Source organism: Eublepharis macularius, chromosome 4, assembly GCF_028583425.1.
Source record: "Eublepharis macularius isolate TG4126 chromosome 4, MPM_Emac_v1.0, whole genome shotgun sequence".
Lineage (NCBI taxonomy): Eukaryota > Metazoa > Chordata > Lepidosauria > Squamata > Eublepharidae > Eublepharis > Eublepharis macularius.
Genome location: NC_072793.1, coordinates 57,609,344 through 57,626,545, shown reverse-complemented (window position 1 = coordinate 57,626,545; position 17,202 = coordinate 57,609,344). Strand labels below are relative to the sequence as shown.

General features: G+C 42.7%; 1 protein-coding gene across 1 annotated transcript in view; it reads right to left on the bottom strand.

The window, feature by feature from the left end:
- The window catches only part of DOCK2 (dedicator of cytokinesis 2), a 470,704-nt gene that overhangs the window by 169,898 nt on the left and 283,604 nt on the right, over nt 1–17,202 (bottom strand). Inside the window, exon 29 of the mRNA XM_054976977.1 lies at nt 15,691–15,785. Within this exon, the coding sequence (XP_054832952.1) occupies nt 15,691–15,785 (95 nt within the window). The remainder of the gene's footprint in view (nt 1–15,690; nt 15,786–17,202) is intronic.

The following is a 17,202-nucleotide window of genomic DNA, read 5'->3' as shown; positions in this document are numbered from 1 at the left end:
TAAATCGGTGATGGCAATGTTACAGGGGAAGGGGGAAACTTTGGAAGAGATGGTCAGATGAGCAGTCTTTGAAGCTATGCAGCCCTTTGTAGCGAAGTTAAATGAAATGGGGCAAAAGGTTGATTCAGTGGAAAGCGAAGTGAAAACCATTAAAGAAACAGTGTCTGGAGCAGAGCAGTCTGCACACAAAAACGTAGTACTCATGAAAGCAACAAGTAAAGAAGTGAAGCTCTTGGAGAATCAAATAATAGGATTGCAAGTGGACCATGCCCAAACGGTACTGCGTCTTCAGAATGTAGAAGAGGAGCAAAGTGAAAATTTAAAAGATTTGGTGTCGGGACTTTTGGCGTCATTTGCAAAGGCAACTAAAGAAGAGTTAAAAAGCGATATTTTGGAAGTCCGTCGGACATCTTCAAAGTATGCAATGAAGCATTAGCTGCCTCGCGAGATTATTATTGACTTTTCATCTAAGAAGACTCGGGACACCATCTTATATAATTCGTACAATGTGGACTTGGACTATTTGGGCAACAAGGTTAAAATATTGAAGGATGTTCCATTTTTGGCTCATAAAAGAAGATTTAAGTATAAAAGACTTGTGGCTTTCCTGAGGAAATGTGATGTAAAATACAAATGGTTGTTTCCGGAAGGCGTCTGGTTCAGATATAAGGATCAAACCTACAAGATTACATCGGAAGTACAGCTGACAGGATTCGGTTTCGTTTTCTCAGCCATGTCGGACGCTCCTCTTCGCAGGTCCGAGAGGAAGCGCCCGAGCACCCTGTCCGGGCGGCTGATCTGCGAAGATTAGCCCCCAAAACTCCCAGTGAGGGAGGCTGGGTCCGGGACGCTGCGGGAAGAGCCCCCCGGAATCAATGCGGGGGGTTAATTGCCCGTTTGTCCCTACGGAGGCCGGCAGACGTGCGCGGCGCCTCGAGTGCTGCCGGGCCATGGAAAACGGCAAAGAGCAGAAATAGGCGAAAGCCTGCAAGTAAGCGAATCCCTTCTGTTATTACAAGCGCACGCGAAGGAGTGGTGGGATCTGAAGCTAAGAAGGCTCGTTCTTCCCCTTCGCTGAGTTTCAGAATCTGGTTGGCGGTTCCCCCCCCCCTAAAATGGCAACAAAAAAACAAAGTCCCGCTCTGGGCAAGTCAGTTTCGGCTGCCCTGAGGGGAGAGTCGTTGGAGGAAGTAGTGCGGATGGCGGTTGGTGAAGCCATAAAACCCTTTGTTGACAAGCTGAACGAAACAGATCAAAGGGTGGGCTTAATTGAGAGCGAAGTGAAAACCATTAAGGAAGCAGCGGGGGGGCAGAGAAGTCTGCTCGGGAAAGTGCGTCACTCGTGAAGGCTACGAATAAAGAGCTTAAGCTGGTGGAGAGCCAGCTGATCGGGCTACAAGTGGAACGAACACAGACAATTTTGCGCCTCCAGAATGTGAAAGAGGAGGAAAATGAGGATTTACAGGGTCTGGTCTCGGAACTACTGGCGACACCCGCGAGGGCAACTAAAGAAGAAGTAAAAAGCGCCATTTTGGAAGTCCGTCGGGCTACTTCAAAATATGCAATGAAGCGTCAGCTGCCTCGCGAGATCATCATTGATTTTTCATCTAAGAGGATCCGGGACACTATCCTATATAATTCATACAATGCAGATTTGGACTTTTTGGGTAATAAAGTTAAGATATTGAAAGACGTCCCATTTCTAGTTCGGAAAAGACGTTTTAAGTATAAAAAGTTCGCAGCTCTTCTGAGAGAACGTGGAATAAAGTACAAATGGTTATTTCCGGAAGGAATCTGGTTCAGTCACAAAGATCAAGCTTTCAAGATATTATCAGAAGATCAACTAAGGGATTTTGAGGATAAAAATCCGGAATTTCAGTGCACCAAGCAAGACGAAAAGGAGAAGTCTGAGGAGGGGGGGGAGGAAACGAGCACTGCGGCTGCAGTTGCTCAGAGAGAATTGCATCCGGGACCCAGGAGGGGAAGGAAAATTTAATTTGAATTTAAATTGTAATTTGCATTTAGTAAGGTCAACCACTCCATCAATATAACATAAAGCTTTAACTTTTGAATAATGGCAGTATGAAGGGAAAACATTTTGTGTAGCATAGTTGTTACATGTTGTAGTTGTTGTGTTTTTTTTCCTTCCTCCCCTTGTTCCCTTTCTTCCCTTTGTATTGTTAGTTAATGTAGTTAATAAAAAAAAAAAGGAAGTACAGCTGACAGACTTTTTGTTCAACCATCAGGAGTTTCAGCAAGAGGAAAGTTCAAAGTCTGAAGGGGAAAGTGGGGGGGAGGAGAGAACGAGCGCAGCTGTTGCAGCTGCGCAGAGAGAACTGAGACCGAGACGCGGGGGGGGGGGAGAAGACCTGATCCTGAATATAGTCTGTATTGTATAAGATCTACCAATCTGATAGCATATTATAAAGTTAACTTTAAAGAAAAATTGCAGCATGAAGGGAATACAAGACATGTAGAGTAGTATGCGTTTTTTGTTTATATGTTGCTCTTCCCTTTTCCCCAGTCCCCCCTTTTTCCCTTATATCTTTGTAGTCTTTTGTAGTTTTTTATGTTAGATATTAAAAATAAAAAAATTACAAAAAAAAAAAAAGGAAAAAGCAGGCTTTGCCCTACCAGATTGGACCCTATACTATAAGGCTTGTGTGCTGACCTGGTTGAAAGCGTGGATTACTTTAGAAAATGAAAGGCTTTTAAACTTGGAAGAACATGACCTATTGATGGGCTGGCATGCATTTCTCTGGTATAAAAAATGGGAAAACCATAAATATTTCAAAAATCACTGGATAAGGAAAGCACTAGTACTGGTCTGGGAAAGAATGAGATCTACTTTTTATGAGAAAATCCCTTTGTGGGTTTCCCCAGTTGAAGCCTTTACACATCCTTTGTTGAAAAAAGAGGGAAAAACTCTCACCTATAAGATCTTACTGAAACCAGCTGGGCTACTAAAAAATCCAAAAGAAATGGCAAAGTTAGATATTGAGTTGGGATGGTGGGGCCAGGCACAATTGGAATCTAGATACAAAAAAGATAAAATAGTGGGCTTTTACGAAAAGGATGAAAACATTGATGTGATACTATGTGGTACCAATGTTAAAATGATGAAGAAAATATATGCTATACTTATAGAGGCAAAATTACAGGGGGAGGAGGTCAAAGATACTATGATAAAATGGGCCGAGAATGTGGGACACACAATAGATTTAGAGGAATGGTCACAAATGTGGAAAAGTAATTTAAAGATGACAAAATCGGCCTCATTGAAGGAAAATGTATATAAAATGTTTTATAGGTGGCACCTAACTCCAGTTACGCTAGCTAAATGTCGCCTAAATATGTCAAATAATTGCTGGAAGTGTGTGAAGATACCGGGATCTTATTACCATATGTGGTGGACATGCAAAAAAGCAGTGGAGTTCTGGAAGATGGTGCATACAATGTTACAACTCCACTACCCTTGAAACCAGAACTTTTTTTATTTAACCACATATCGGTCCCGGTCAATAAAGAGCAAAAGCATTTGATGTTGAATATAATTACAACAGCTAGGATTGCATATGTGAGACTTTGGAAGATGACAACTATCCCAACACAAGAAAACCTGGCCAAAAAAATACTTGAGATAGCTGAAATGGACAAATTGTCGAGTTTATTGAAAGAATTGGACATTACAACCTATAACGACATTTGGGAGCCTTTTTACAAACGGATACAAGGTAAGTTTGGAGAAATTTAATTTTCAACTAAGATGTGGTCCTTTATGGACACTATAGAAGACAAATGGAAAAATTTGCAAATAAAGAGCTGATTAGCAGAATACTAAGACATGTAATAGAGTGAATGGTGCAATGTAATAGATATGTAACTTCTTTTTTTTGTTGTTCTCTCTTTTCCTTCTACCCCCCACCCTACTTCTTATTGTCTATTTTCTATCTAAATATATATTTTTTTAAAAAAAAAAAAAGAAAATTTTGTTGGTCTATAAAGTGCCACCAGACACAAATCTTGCTGATCTCCTGCAGACTAACATGGCTACCCACTTGAACCTAAAAAATAGATTAGTTAATTATATGCTGTGTGAAGAAATTCACCTGGAGGTAGGAAACAGTCTGTAGTGATAAAACATGCAGGCTAGTACAGGGTATGTGTTGAGGCTTAATACCTAGCCCGCCCTCCCACTCACAGTCCCAATTTACAGTCTCAGTCAAAAGAAAGAATCATTTCAGCTCCCCTGCAGAGTAAGGGAATAGAATTGGAGAGAGTTATTGAATGCATGAGGCCCAATCAACTAAAACCCAGACAAGACTGAGGTACTGTCAGTCAATAACAAAAGGTATCACTGTTAGGAATAACCTTAGATAATTGCTGAAGTGCTAGACTGGTTTTCAGTTAAGAGCTGCAGGCCACAACTTGTAGTGTTGCATTATTTTCTATACTGGGCCTGTTGTAGTAGGCTGCTACTCTGTACCACTCTGAGCTTGTAAATCTGCTTCTTAACTTCTTTGGCAATCTTAAGGATACCTGATGAGAACTATCCAGGTGTACCTTCACATCCTAAGAACTGGAGCAAATATGGTTGTAACAGAGAGCTTGGGAGTAGACAATGGATCATATGTTGTGTTCATAGCTGGAACCATTTAGATACATGTAACAGTAGGGTTGCTGCCTAGGCCGAGTGGAGGGAGCAAGGGGGACCCGCAACAAACCGAGACCACACACAGATATGGATAAAACATGGCCACAACTTTATTGACAGCAACGGAACAAGGAGTATTGGCGCAGCATGTGGGTCAGATCCGCAAAAGCATCGGCTGACCCGCCTGACAGCCGATGAGCCTCAACCCCCCCCCCAGACCCAGGCTGGGGGAGGGAACCCAAGGAGTGACATTTAAGGGGGAGATCACCTGGGTGTACACCCCTGGGTGATTCCCCTGCCACCTGGGAGTGAGGATGCCGTGGCAGCCCCCGAGCTGGGCATGCATCCCCATGCCTCACTCCCAAGACTCCTTATGGGAATCTCCTTACTGAGGAGCCTGGGGCCCAGAGGCCCCCAGCTCCCCCCAAAAGGGATCTGACCCAATGCCCACCGCCCAAGTTGTGACAGAATGAAGAACCTGAAGAAAAGGGGAGAGGTGGGTGGGAGACCGCCGTCCGAGCCGAAGTGAGGAGGGCGGGGACGGCAGCTGGGTAAATACCCAGCCGCCGGACCTGGGTGAGAACTGCGGCCCCGAGGTCCGCAGCCAATCCCCGCCCCTCCCGGGGGTGGCCTGGGCAACCGGGATTGGCCAGCCCCCCGATTCGAATCTGATTGGGCGCCGGCCCGCCCGGGCGTCCCAAGCAAGCCGGCGCCCAGCCGTTGCAGCTCCCCGTCTCCCTCCCGGCCCGCCGGCAGCAACCGGACGCCAGGTAAGTCTGGTCGCCCCTGTTTGTTTCCAGTACTGCTTAACTGTCCGTCATGTAGCTGTATAGTGATGTCCAGAAAATAACTGGTTTTGTGGACTGACCTTGATTCAGATTGATAGACAAGTGGAAGTTATTCCAGTCACTGTGGAATATTTCAACAGTGTTCTTCCCATACACTTCAGTGTATCTCAAGTGGAGGAGAGGTTTTGGGGATGGAGGCTAAGAAAACACTGCTTTAAGTCAGCTTGAACAGGTTGGTATATACTAGAGCCCTGGATGTAACCATGGTGGTGAAATTAACCTGAAGGAACACATTTTGCTCAGTAATTATGTGTGCAGACAAAAATGACAGTAATTAATGGCCAATGCATTGTGGAACTAGAAGGAATAATATTGATGATGGTTTGTAGCATGTGGGGAAATCTGTTGTACAGAGAGCCTCTACATCCACAGTAAGTCTTGTCTGGCAGAGAGTCAATTGATCATTTCCTCAGGAAAACAGTAGTATTCCACAAATAACTGGAGGCACTATAAAACAGAATACTCTCTGCTCTGTTTACAAAGACCAAACTCTACAAGTTCTGAATAGGAGAGCTGATGGAGAGGGAGGGGGAAAGGGGGAAGAAACAGAAACCCCAAAAGCTTCTGGCTCACTCTCATGATGACCTCATCTCCCAACATCTGGTGTACAAGGAAATCAGGATGAAAGCATAAAATTTGGAAGGGGGAATTCTCTTGTTGGTAGTAGATAATTATTGGAGTAACAACCCCAGGTAAAAGGGAGAATGGGAAGGAAACGTTTTTTAAACAGCCGGAACCATATGGTTCTTGGCAAACCTTGGTGCAGGGCAGCTGAAAACCAAGAGGGCAGTTGAGACATAGAGAAATACAGCCAGTGTAGAGAAGTATATAACCAGAAAGTCATGTTCTGATTGTGTTAATGCTCAAAACAATGGAAGTACTAATCCCAGGGTGTATCAGGTTGCTAGATTTGTATAGGTTCTTGGCTGAGGCTTCTGTAGTGTTTCCATGCAGATTCATTCTTTTACGTATGTGGGAAATTCCTTCACTAGTTTATTTATTTCATGTTCCTTAGCGGTATCTGATGATTGTGCCTGTGAAATGTGTTGGGGAGCTGAGTCTCAGTTTCTTAGATTGCATCCAGTCTGGGAGCTCCTACAGCTGCTATTTACAATGCAGCAAAACCAAGCTGGCCATCCAGTCACTAATCTTCCAGTATTTCATTAGTTTTTCTCCAACGTATTTGTTTTCAGAACAGACTTTATGTGTTTAAGCTACTTCCACCACACTCAAAATCTAAGTCTTCACTTTTTGAGGGGATGGGATGGGGTGATAGACTGCATCCAGTGCCCACTGCCTGCACTGTGCCCCTCCAAATGCATGACTACTCATAGATACTAGCAGTATCTGTCAGCATAAACTGCTTTCCATTCCTTGTATTTTGTTTTTAGATTTGTGTGCACTGCAGGAAACTCGTAACACAAACTGCTTACTACTGCCCAACATTTCACCATGCAGCATAAAAAATGAAAGCAAAAAAATCACAGGGGACATATGGAGATGCTATTATGCTTTTGCAAACAGACACTGTTACAAACCACATTAAAATCTAGTAGATAAGTTTGTTGATAGCTTATAAATGGAATCGCTTAATTAAAGAAACAAGAAAAGCTCTGTGTCAGAAAAATACTTGTTAGAACTTTAAACCCTAGAAAATTTCTGCTGACTTCTTGGGCCCATGTCTGTTGGATAATTAGCCCTGCAGGAAATACCTGAATACTTGTTCTAAGGTGAATGCTGATTTGAACCATAATCATCTTCCTTCCCTTACACATGCAAGTTGTGGGGCTATTTTTGTCTTTTGGCAAGTTCAAATTGAGTTTCCATACCGAATTTTTAAATATAAAACCAGTAAAACTTCTTCAAATAGTAACCTAAAAAGATATGCTATAAAGGCATGTCTGCAGTACCAACAACTCATCAGTAAAGAGAGAGCAAACTGTTTTTCATTGGCAAAGAGTAGTATATGGCAAAAGTAAACAATACCACATTTCACATCAGGTCTTACTAAGACTTACATTTTTGTAATATTTCAGTTTTCCTCTTTTATCAGTTAGCAGTTTTGTTTAATGGCAAACTTTTTTAGCAATAAGAGTCTTTTTGATTACTGTTTCAAATCACAACCCAGAGTTATGAGTCAGTAAGGTAGCAACGCACACAGAAAAAGTAATCTGACACGTCAATTGCTAATGTCAGCAACTGATGCGATGTAAATAAAAAGCCATCTCTAAGGAGCAAGATCTAAGCCAGGATCAATGTGTCGGTGCTCTGTAGAATTAAAAAAATATTGTATTTGTGAATAATGTAGAAGCTGACATGTTCTAGCTGTGCAAAGCAATTGAGATGTGAGACGCCTGAGATGAAAAGGACTGTTAAGTCATGAAAGTATTAAAAAACTATTATTTGGATTAATAACCTGTGCATACAAATACTCTAAATGGTGACACAAGTATCAAAGAGTGCAGGAGAAATTTTTGCACAAAGGTCTGCTTGTTATGCCAAAATGTCTGGGGGGGGCGGGGGGGGAGTTCCATATGAACATATGAAGTTGCCTTATATTGAATCAGACCACTGGTCCATCAAAGTCAGTACTGTCTACTCATATTGGCTGCCGCTCTCCAGGGTCTCAGGTGGAGGTCTATCACATTTCCTACTACCTGGTCCTTTTAACTCAAGACTCTGAGGGTTGAACCTCAGACCTTTTGCACTGCAAGCAGATGCTCCTCCATAGTCCTTTCCCTAGAATGAAACAAATGGGTTTGCCTGCCCTCCCTCTGCCCGCCCTCTGCATTTTTACAGTTGTGGAGTGGGTTTATTTTCTTTCACACATGCTTTAAATAATCAGGATTTTCAAGGGAGGGGGCTGTCATTGGTGGTGTCATCAGTGGCATCACAGCATCCTCTTTAATTTTTGTGCATGTTTGTATCAATATATTGATAAAATAGCTGGATTAAAAAACACTGAATATGAAGACATGCTTAGGGATCAAGAAAAAGACAAGGGGATCCAATGACACACGCAATACTTCCAGGGGGGAAGGACAGCATTCCTGGGTGGGGACGGTTGATACAAGCTCCCTCCATGCTTGCCTGTCTTTGCACAGATAGGAGTGGGTGGGAAAGCTAGATGCTTTCTAAGCTGCACCCAGCCTTGGGCTTTAGTCATGCAGGTGTGGCCAGAAGGCTTTCTGCTTGAAGCTTACTAGGTGTGTGGGGTGGGGGGGACACCGGCTTGGAGGAATAATGGCATAATTTTCTTCCCGGCACTCTCCGGAAAAGCCTCTCTGACCTGCCTCTTTGATTTGCCCAGCAAGTAAGCAAAGGGAGAGAATAAAATATCCTGAAAGCAAAGGCCCCTTGAGGGTTGGGGGGCACCATGTGGACTGCCACTGGTTAACCCCTAACACTAGAAGGCAAAAAGGAGCAGTGCTCAAGGGTTACTGGGTCTGTTCTGCTTCATATGTGAAGCATTATTCCATTTTGAAACTGTGCCACTTTTTTCTGGCATTACAAGTGGCCACCTACCTCTCCTGAGCTACCATGGATTTTTGAATTTTTTTTAAAAAAATGGTTACTTTTATAGCACTATATCAACATGCCATTGCAATGATAGGTTTAGCAGGTTCTCCAAATCCCAGCTTTCATTAAAAAAAAAAATTAAATCTCTAGCCCCTTCCCTCATGGAGATATAACAGAAAAGGGAAAGGGCTAAAGTCTTAAATTTTTTAATGTAAGTTGGGAATTCATAGAACCTGCTAAACCCATTATTACAACAGTATATTGATATAATGATACGAGCACTGAATTAAATAAAAAAAGATTGAAAACAAAAGGAGTTGAAGGAAGGAAGGCAAGGAGGAGGAGTGGTTTGGCAATGACAAACTCCCAATCATCTAAGAGTGAGTGGGAGGTGGGTGGGAGTGGGTGAAGGAGTATGAGGACGGAACAGATGAAGAATCCCCATGCGGAAAAGCCTCAGAACTATATGAGTTCTGAGGCTTTTCCGCATGGGGATTCTTCATTGGTTTGGAGTCCTGATTATGAGAATGGCAGCTTCTTTTCACCTCAGTGGGGATCTGCTTGAGAATCTCTTGAGCAACATGGGTTCAGGTGGGGATTTCTATGTTTTGGGTAGCAGACTGCTGCTGATCAGTATAGCAAGGTTGAGGGGTATGAGAAGTAGTGCCTTTAAAAAGAGAAGACAGAACCCAGATTGGCAATTGCCTTCCCGGTAAGTGGCGTAAGACTAGTGAAGTGAAGCAGAGCTGGTGACTGAAGTGGCAGAAAAAAAGGCAATTCAAAAGATTATTAAGACATTCAAAGGATCATTGCCAACCATCTTCAAATGTCTACGTATGCAGCATTTACTCTTTTGAGTATTGCCATATGTGAAGAATGAGCAAGGCTTATTCCAAGAGGCTTTCTTTTGGCTGCTCAGTCTCTATGTGTTACATACAGATCCAGCCAGGGGAATGCAGGGACTGGAGGATGCCTAGATAGATGGGCAATTCTGGACAAGTCAATGTGCTACAGTAACTGTTAGGTCTGTTTTTTAACTTTGTATTGTGATGGCCTTTAGCCATATACAATTAAACTTACTGCTGCTGCTGTTAGGTCTGCTTCAGAGTATGACTTGTAAACTTCAACATCAAGTTTAGTTAGGGCAGTCAGTTTAGCTCTTCTCTTTTTTATGTTGACCTTTGGTGCTGGAGATTCTCCTAATTAAGAATTATGGAGAAATTATAGAATAGCCCTGAAGGTTTGACTAATTAATCCAATATCCAGTTTCTCATGGGAAAGCCTACAAGAAGGGCTGAGGAGACAACTTTCACCCTGTGTTCACACTACCTTCAGCAATTGGAATTCATGTACACAGTTTTGTATGGAAGAGATGAGCTAGCTGCATTGCTCATGGAAAGACCACTGGCTCCTTTATCAGCTGCCTTGTGTTGCCAAAGACCCCCTCCTCCTCCTCCTGTTGTGAGGCCTGCCATGAAATGTTTCCTGCGTGGTTGTTTTAAAGCCACACTAAAGACTCTGTTTTAAGGCAGCACTGCCCATGCCTGCTTTCTGTCTCTGCCATTATGAACTGTACCACTCACTCCTGTCTCTACACTGTTATGGACTGTATAATCTATACCCGTTTCCTGCCTCCATGGATGCCTGCCTCGCCTGGGCCGAGAGCCATGCTGTTAGCAGCACAGTGCCAGCCGGAGGGAGCCTCCACGAGCCTGGCCAGGCACCCACTGGCCAGCTCCCGTGGGAGCCTCTTGCGGGCCGGCCACTGAGTCTGCCCTTGCCACTGGGCAACCTGCTAGCAAGCCCGAAGTCATGCCCTGGCAGAAGCCATGTTCCCAGACAGCCAGAAGACCAGCTTGAATGGCTTGCTCTGAGAAGCCATTTCGTGGAAGCGTGCTGACCACGTCCGCAGCGACCAGCCTCGCCCTGCTCTGCATATCTTGAAAGCCACCCCGGAATGGAAGCTAAGTGCCGGCTGTCCTAGCACTTCATGGACGCATTCCTATACAACCTCCGCATTCCAGGACTGATACTATTCAGACAACGCCAGCTTCCTGGCAGATCTGATTAACCCGCCCGGCGCTCCCCCTCCCTCATTTGTCCCCACTTCCCGAGGTGTCACGATCTTACAATCACAACACTAAAGTGGCCCATTTAGGGTAGTTGTAAAGCCATTCTTTGTTCCCCTTTAGAGAACCACAAGGGAAAGGCATCTGCCCCAGGGTACATTTGGGGGTATTTAAGCCGGCCTCCCAGGACATGAGGCACGCGTGCCATTCCTATCCCGAACCTCCGCTGCCTCTCTCTCTGAATTTAGTGCAGGCACTAGATACCAACACGCTTCGCTGCTACATCTTTCTTCCACACCGTGACCAGATGAGTATACCCAGTTCCATCGTTCTCAAGTGGGCTCTCCTGCAAATGCAACCGGCTCTATTTTTCCTACTCTGTATTTCCTAGTCTCTCGTATGTACCTTGTATGTGTGTGCTAGTTTAGGTATACACAACATCATTAGTAAATACACGTTTATCTTTATTAGTCTTGCCTCTTTATTGCACGAGTGTTCTGATAGAAGGACTCTGGTATAGTTGGCTAAAGATCCTGCACTAATTTAAATCCAGACTGCAAGCTAATTCCCCCATTAAAAGAGCAGTTCTGGTAACACTTGATCTAACAGTTTTGAGAGCTAACTATTTACAAAAGATTCTTTCTGGGCCTTGGGTGGGCTGCAGCCAAACTAACAAGGTGAGTAGGCCCTTTTCACTATGATGCCTTCTGCTTATGCACAAAAAAGAGGTTGAAGCAATGTTGTATAGTGGTTAGAGTGTTGGACGAGGATCTTGAGAGACTCAGGCTCAAATCTCTCCTCTGCTATGGAAGCTCGCTGAGTGACCTTGGGCCTATCACATACTCTCAGCCTAAACTTACTTCACCCAGCTGCATAGGGTCCCCAGATACGAAAAGCACATCTCACTCTGCTAGTTCAACTCCCACTACTGTCATGAACTCTGCAGGTGGCCTTGGATAAGCCTCTCCTCTTATTCCCAGCTGCCCAGCTGTATTATGAGGATAATAATAACACTGTTTACCACTCTACATGAGACATCTTACACGGGGACTCTCAAGTGTAGGAAGACGCAATGTTTGCTGGGAATTGTAGTTTTAAAAGACAGAGCCAACAGAAATTGCTCTTCAGAGGGTTTGTTAATTTTATCCTCACCTCCTCAAAGGCTTTCCTTTGGTAAGGCAAAGATGAAATTAACAAACCCTCTGAGGAGCTATCTCCATGGCTCTGTCTTTTAAAACTACACTTCCTGGCCAACATTGCGTCTGTCTACACTTGAGCGTTCCCATGTAAGATGTCTTGTGCACAGAGACTCTGAGTGTGACACTAATCTGTCCAGAAGGGCAATATATAAACACACAGTTGTTAAATCAAAAAGAGTCCAGTAGCACCTTTAAGACTAACCAACTTTATTGTAGCATAAGCTTTCGAAAATCACAGTTCTCTTCGTCAGATGACGAAGAGAACTGTGATTCTCGAAAGCTTATGCTACAATAAAGTTGGTTAGTCTTAAAGGTGCTACTGGACTCTTTTTGATTTTGCTACTACAGACTAAAACGGCTAACTCCTCTGGATCTATGACAGTTGTTGTTGTTGTTGTTATTGCTTTATTGTCATAAAAATGAACTGATGAGACCTCTGATGTTGCTGGAAAATAAAAAAAAGTAAGAATTCTGAAACTCAACCTGAAACATCAAGCTAAAAATGCAAGGAGGGGACAATTCAAGGTGAAACTTTTATATCCTGTTATAGGATGATAAGTTCTAATTTATCCCTAACACTTAATTTGGCCCAAGGAATTTCAGAGTGTGATGAAGAATGCTGATATAGTACAAGAATCCCAACAAAGAAAATCTATCTATCATTGTGATGACAAACTTAATGGAGGACAATGGAGGAAAAAGAACCTCCAAGACAGTCCACCTGAAGAATGGGAGGAAGGGAGGGACTGACAGATGAGCCAACATTCAGTTAATTGTTATCACATCTTTCTTTCCCGTTCTGAAGGCGGGAGGAAACTAGTCATGTGCCTTTGTGAATTTGCTGTGAACTCTGCTTTCACTTTTCATATTAAGTTGCCTTCACTCTTAAGCCCCATTGCATGAATCTCTCCATGCAGAAACAAAATCTTCAAGGAGGAAATCTAGAGATACTTTTATGAGAGTGGAAACAGAAGATGGGGAAAAGGAAAGAGGGAAAAGAAAGAAGAAGAAAGCTTAAGGGAAGCATATGCTACATGGCATCTTATCCAGCAGAGAGATATTATACACAGTATTTGCAGACTTGGGGCAGCTGTAGGGGCAGCTCTCTACTTTTCAGGAACCTATTGAATGCTTATCTTGTTTTCCCCCTGCTTCTTGCTGTGCTTCCTCTCTTCTTGAGTTCTAATGGTATCTGCTGTTGGAAGGGCCTGCCGTTAGTGCTTTATAAAAATTCCTTTGTTGCAGTAAACTTTATAGAATGCAGCTCTGCATGTGTGGAGCTGGATTATTTCCCCAACCAGATACTTTCAGATCCCCTGTAATTGTGCCCAGGTATGAAGCAAGTGTTGACAGGCTGCAGCCTAGAAACCCCAGGAGTATTTGCAGGTGGGAGTGGGGATAGACACACTGTCATCACACAATATGTTCACCAGAAGTGATGTCATGTTCTGTGGGGGCACTTTAGGATTCATAAACGCTCCATGGTTAAACTACAGAGTTTTTGGCAACTCCTAGAGTGCCCCCCATGTCATGACAATCATGGAAGAGATATTGCATGCTAGCATGATTGCCCCCCCCCCATTTTGCATTTTTTCCGACTGGCCTTTCAGGAGCAGGTGAACCACGATGGAGATTGCTAAGCAGTCTACTGCCATAGCAGGAAATCTTGCAGGCCTAAGTGTAGCAATTGGTTTCTACTCTTCAAGAGTAGCCCAAAGTAGAGTGCATTATAATATTTCAGTCTAGAGGGAACTAAGGCATGGATCACTATGGCTAGATCTGACTGAGCCAAGTACAGGCACAGTTGATGCACCAGCTGAAGATGGACAAAAGCATGGTGGACCACCACAGCCACTTGGTTTTCTAAGCTCCCAAGCTGCAAACCTGACATTTCAAGGGAAGTATAACCACATCCAAGACAGGAAAGAGCTCAAGTTCCTGGTCTGCCTTTTTACTAACCCACAGAACCTCTGTCTTGTCAGGATTCAGTTTCAGCCGGTTCACCCTCATCCAGCCCATTACTGATTCCAAGCATCTGTTCAGAACATCCAGAGAGGCTCTGAACTACTGTAACACAGTTCCTCTTAGTCCCAGAGCCAAGAGGTGACTCAGAAGGACACCAAGGTATCAAAGGCTGCTGAGAGGCCCAGCAGGACTAGCAAGGTGATACACTCCTGTCTAGTGCTCAGTAAAGGTCATCAACCAAGGTAACTAGTGAAGTTTCCATTCCAAGTCATGGCTTGAATGTGAAACTTCACCCTCAGATATGCATTTGAGGATGAATCAATCTGATGGATGGTGTATAACTCAGGATGAGTTTGCCAGGGCCAATTATTGGGTGATGGTGATAAATGCTAATTCAGAAATCACAGGTGATGATCAAGCTGGTTAAAATTAGTCCCTAATTCATCATACTAATCTCCTATATAAAGTCAAGATTGAGCCTGTGCTACCAGTATTCTTGTATATGTTTTGACTACTTTTATCCAATAGTTGTTGGATTAGTTATCCGCCTGGTCAACTGTTTGCTGAGTTCCTGCAATGACAAATAATGCAACCAACCCACCACATCAGGAGGTGTTTTGGAGGCATTTATTTTGCATTTCTGCTCACTACAGACAGTGAGCGCGCACATGTGATAATAGAGAATTCCACCACCTCTTTTCCCAGAAAAAAAGCTCTGACTACAGTGGTGTTCCAATCCTGAGTACTGGAGATGATTCAGATGACTAAAATAAGAATCCACCCAACTGAATTCACATTTTTTTCATGGACCTAGCTCTATAGTTGTTAGGTGCTGATATTCAAGGAGATGAGATACCATAGATATCATAGAGCAATAATGTTTTGAACAATAGAATTATTTGATTATAAACAGGAACAAATGCCACACTCAATTATCTTTAACAGAATGCCAAGAACTAGATTGGATGCCCTAGCGTTATATATATGTTTGGATCACACAGCTAGCAGTGCCTTTCCCCTGTGTTACCTAATCCTTCTTTGCTTTATTTATACACCCAATATTCCTTAAATTGAAATAAATGCAAAGTGGTATAGCAGTGCATTCTATCTACTGTAGATGTCCCAATGTAATATGTTCAAACATTTCTTTCATTTTACCTTTGTGGTACTGGATGATTAAGCAACTATAGCTACTACAAGGGAGGGGAAGTACAATTGTGATAATCTTTTTTGCTCTTAGGATAGCTTTCTTGCTCTGGCTAGCTCTGCTCTGCTTGTGACCCATCAAACTGAAGGCAGCTGACAAGCCAGGCAGCATGACCTGGTGTGTACCTGACACTTCCACCCTCACTTTGCCATCTCAGATTTATCATGTCTTTGGTAGGCTGCTCACCGTGACTATCTTGCCTGCGTTTGACCTGGAGGGTTCTAATTACCTGTTCTGCACAATGCTCATGGCCATCCAATCTGAGGGGTAGACATTTTTTCCAATAAGGTCTTTAAACATTATGAATGTTTCCATCAAAAAGTCCTAAAAGACAACAATGACATAGTCAATTTTCATTCTTTGTAGTTAAAAGAAAACATCACCTCCGTATTGGATTTTTTAAAAAAAAGAATAACTTGCTCTCATGGAAAATTTGCTGGGAGCAACCACGTGCACAAACTGAATGGATGATCCAAAGACCATGGAACATGATGTCCCTACTTAGCCATTAAAATGTATCAGTGATCTGGGATAATAAAACAAAAGTAAAAGAATCAGTATCAATATTCTTGCCCTGGAAGTTCATTTTCATGTAGAAATTGCAGCAGCATGAATACAAATCAATAAAATTAGTATCACAATTAAATGAGTTTCTGTTAATTAACTTATATTTAACTGACACAAATTTAAATAGAACAGTGATGTGGGTTTTCCAGGAAAATTTGGATAAAAATTTTCTGGAAATGTTTCCAATTCAAATATAAATAAACAATTTAAATATTTAAATAAAGTTAGCAAACTTTAACTAATATTAGCAAAAGAAGGCAAATATTCAATGTACAAGCATGGACCGTATACAAGCATTGGGGTTTGTCCAGGCTTCATATCCCACATGTAGCACATCTACCATGACTGACAGACTATATTTAAGAATATGAGATGGAAATTTTTCCATGGAAAAATATAGCATAAAAAGATTTTCCAGAAAATTTTGTGATTTGGAAATTTTCCATTTCACATTGCTGAAATATAGTCCACTGGCATAGGCTGCTTCCATGTGAGAATTTTTCCCCGCATGGAATGCAGGAAGCCCTCAATTTAGATGGGAGCCTCCACATATCTTGCTCATTCTGATTATAACTTGTGGAGATTTCCTCCTTAAAGTGCATCAAGGAAACTCGCCTTTGTTCCAATTCAAAATGGGAACTATGGGGTGGCTGTGTGGTCCCTCCATCAGCAGCCAATATAAGAAGGGTGGTGCTAAGATCCATCTTTAAAATGGTATAGCTAAACTCAATATTTCCTCCTTTCACTTTTTGGTCAATTAAAAGCCCTTTATCCCCAGCTGAGGTATGCTGTAAGCTTTACAGCATGGCTCAGCCAAAAAGGGAAGGCTGCCAGATCACAGGTATATTGGCTAGGCGTATATGATTCAGTATAACTACTCTAAATATATATCCTAAAATACCTTACTGGTATTTTCCAGGTATATTTGGGAATCCCAATCAAATCCAGGATATCTGTATAGACTGGTATTGGCGTCCTGGTTAATTCTAAAAATATTTGGAATTAACTGGGTCCATTATTTCCTATGGGGAAAACTTTTCAAGGAGGCGGAGGGGCAGATTTCAGAGCAAATGACACCAAAATTGCGGTAGACTGAGGACTGGCTGTTCTCTAAAGTCCCCCTGCCCTCCAAGTTTAAGAATATTTCATCAAGTGGTCCAATCCTTGTTTTGCT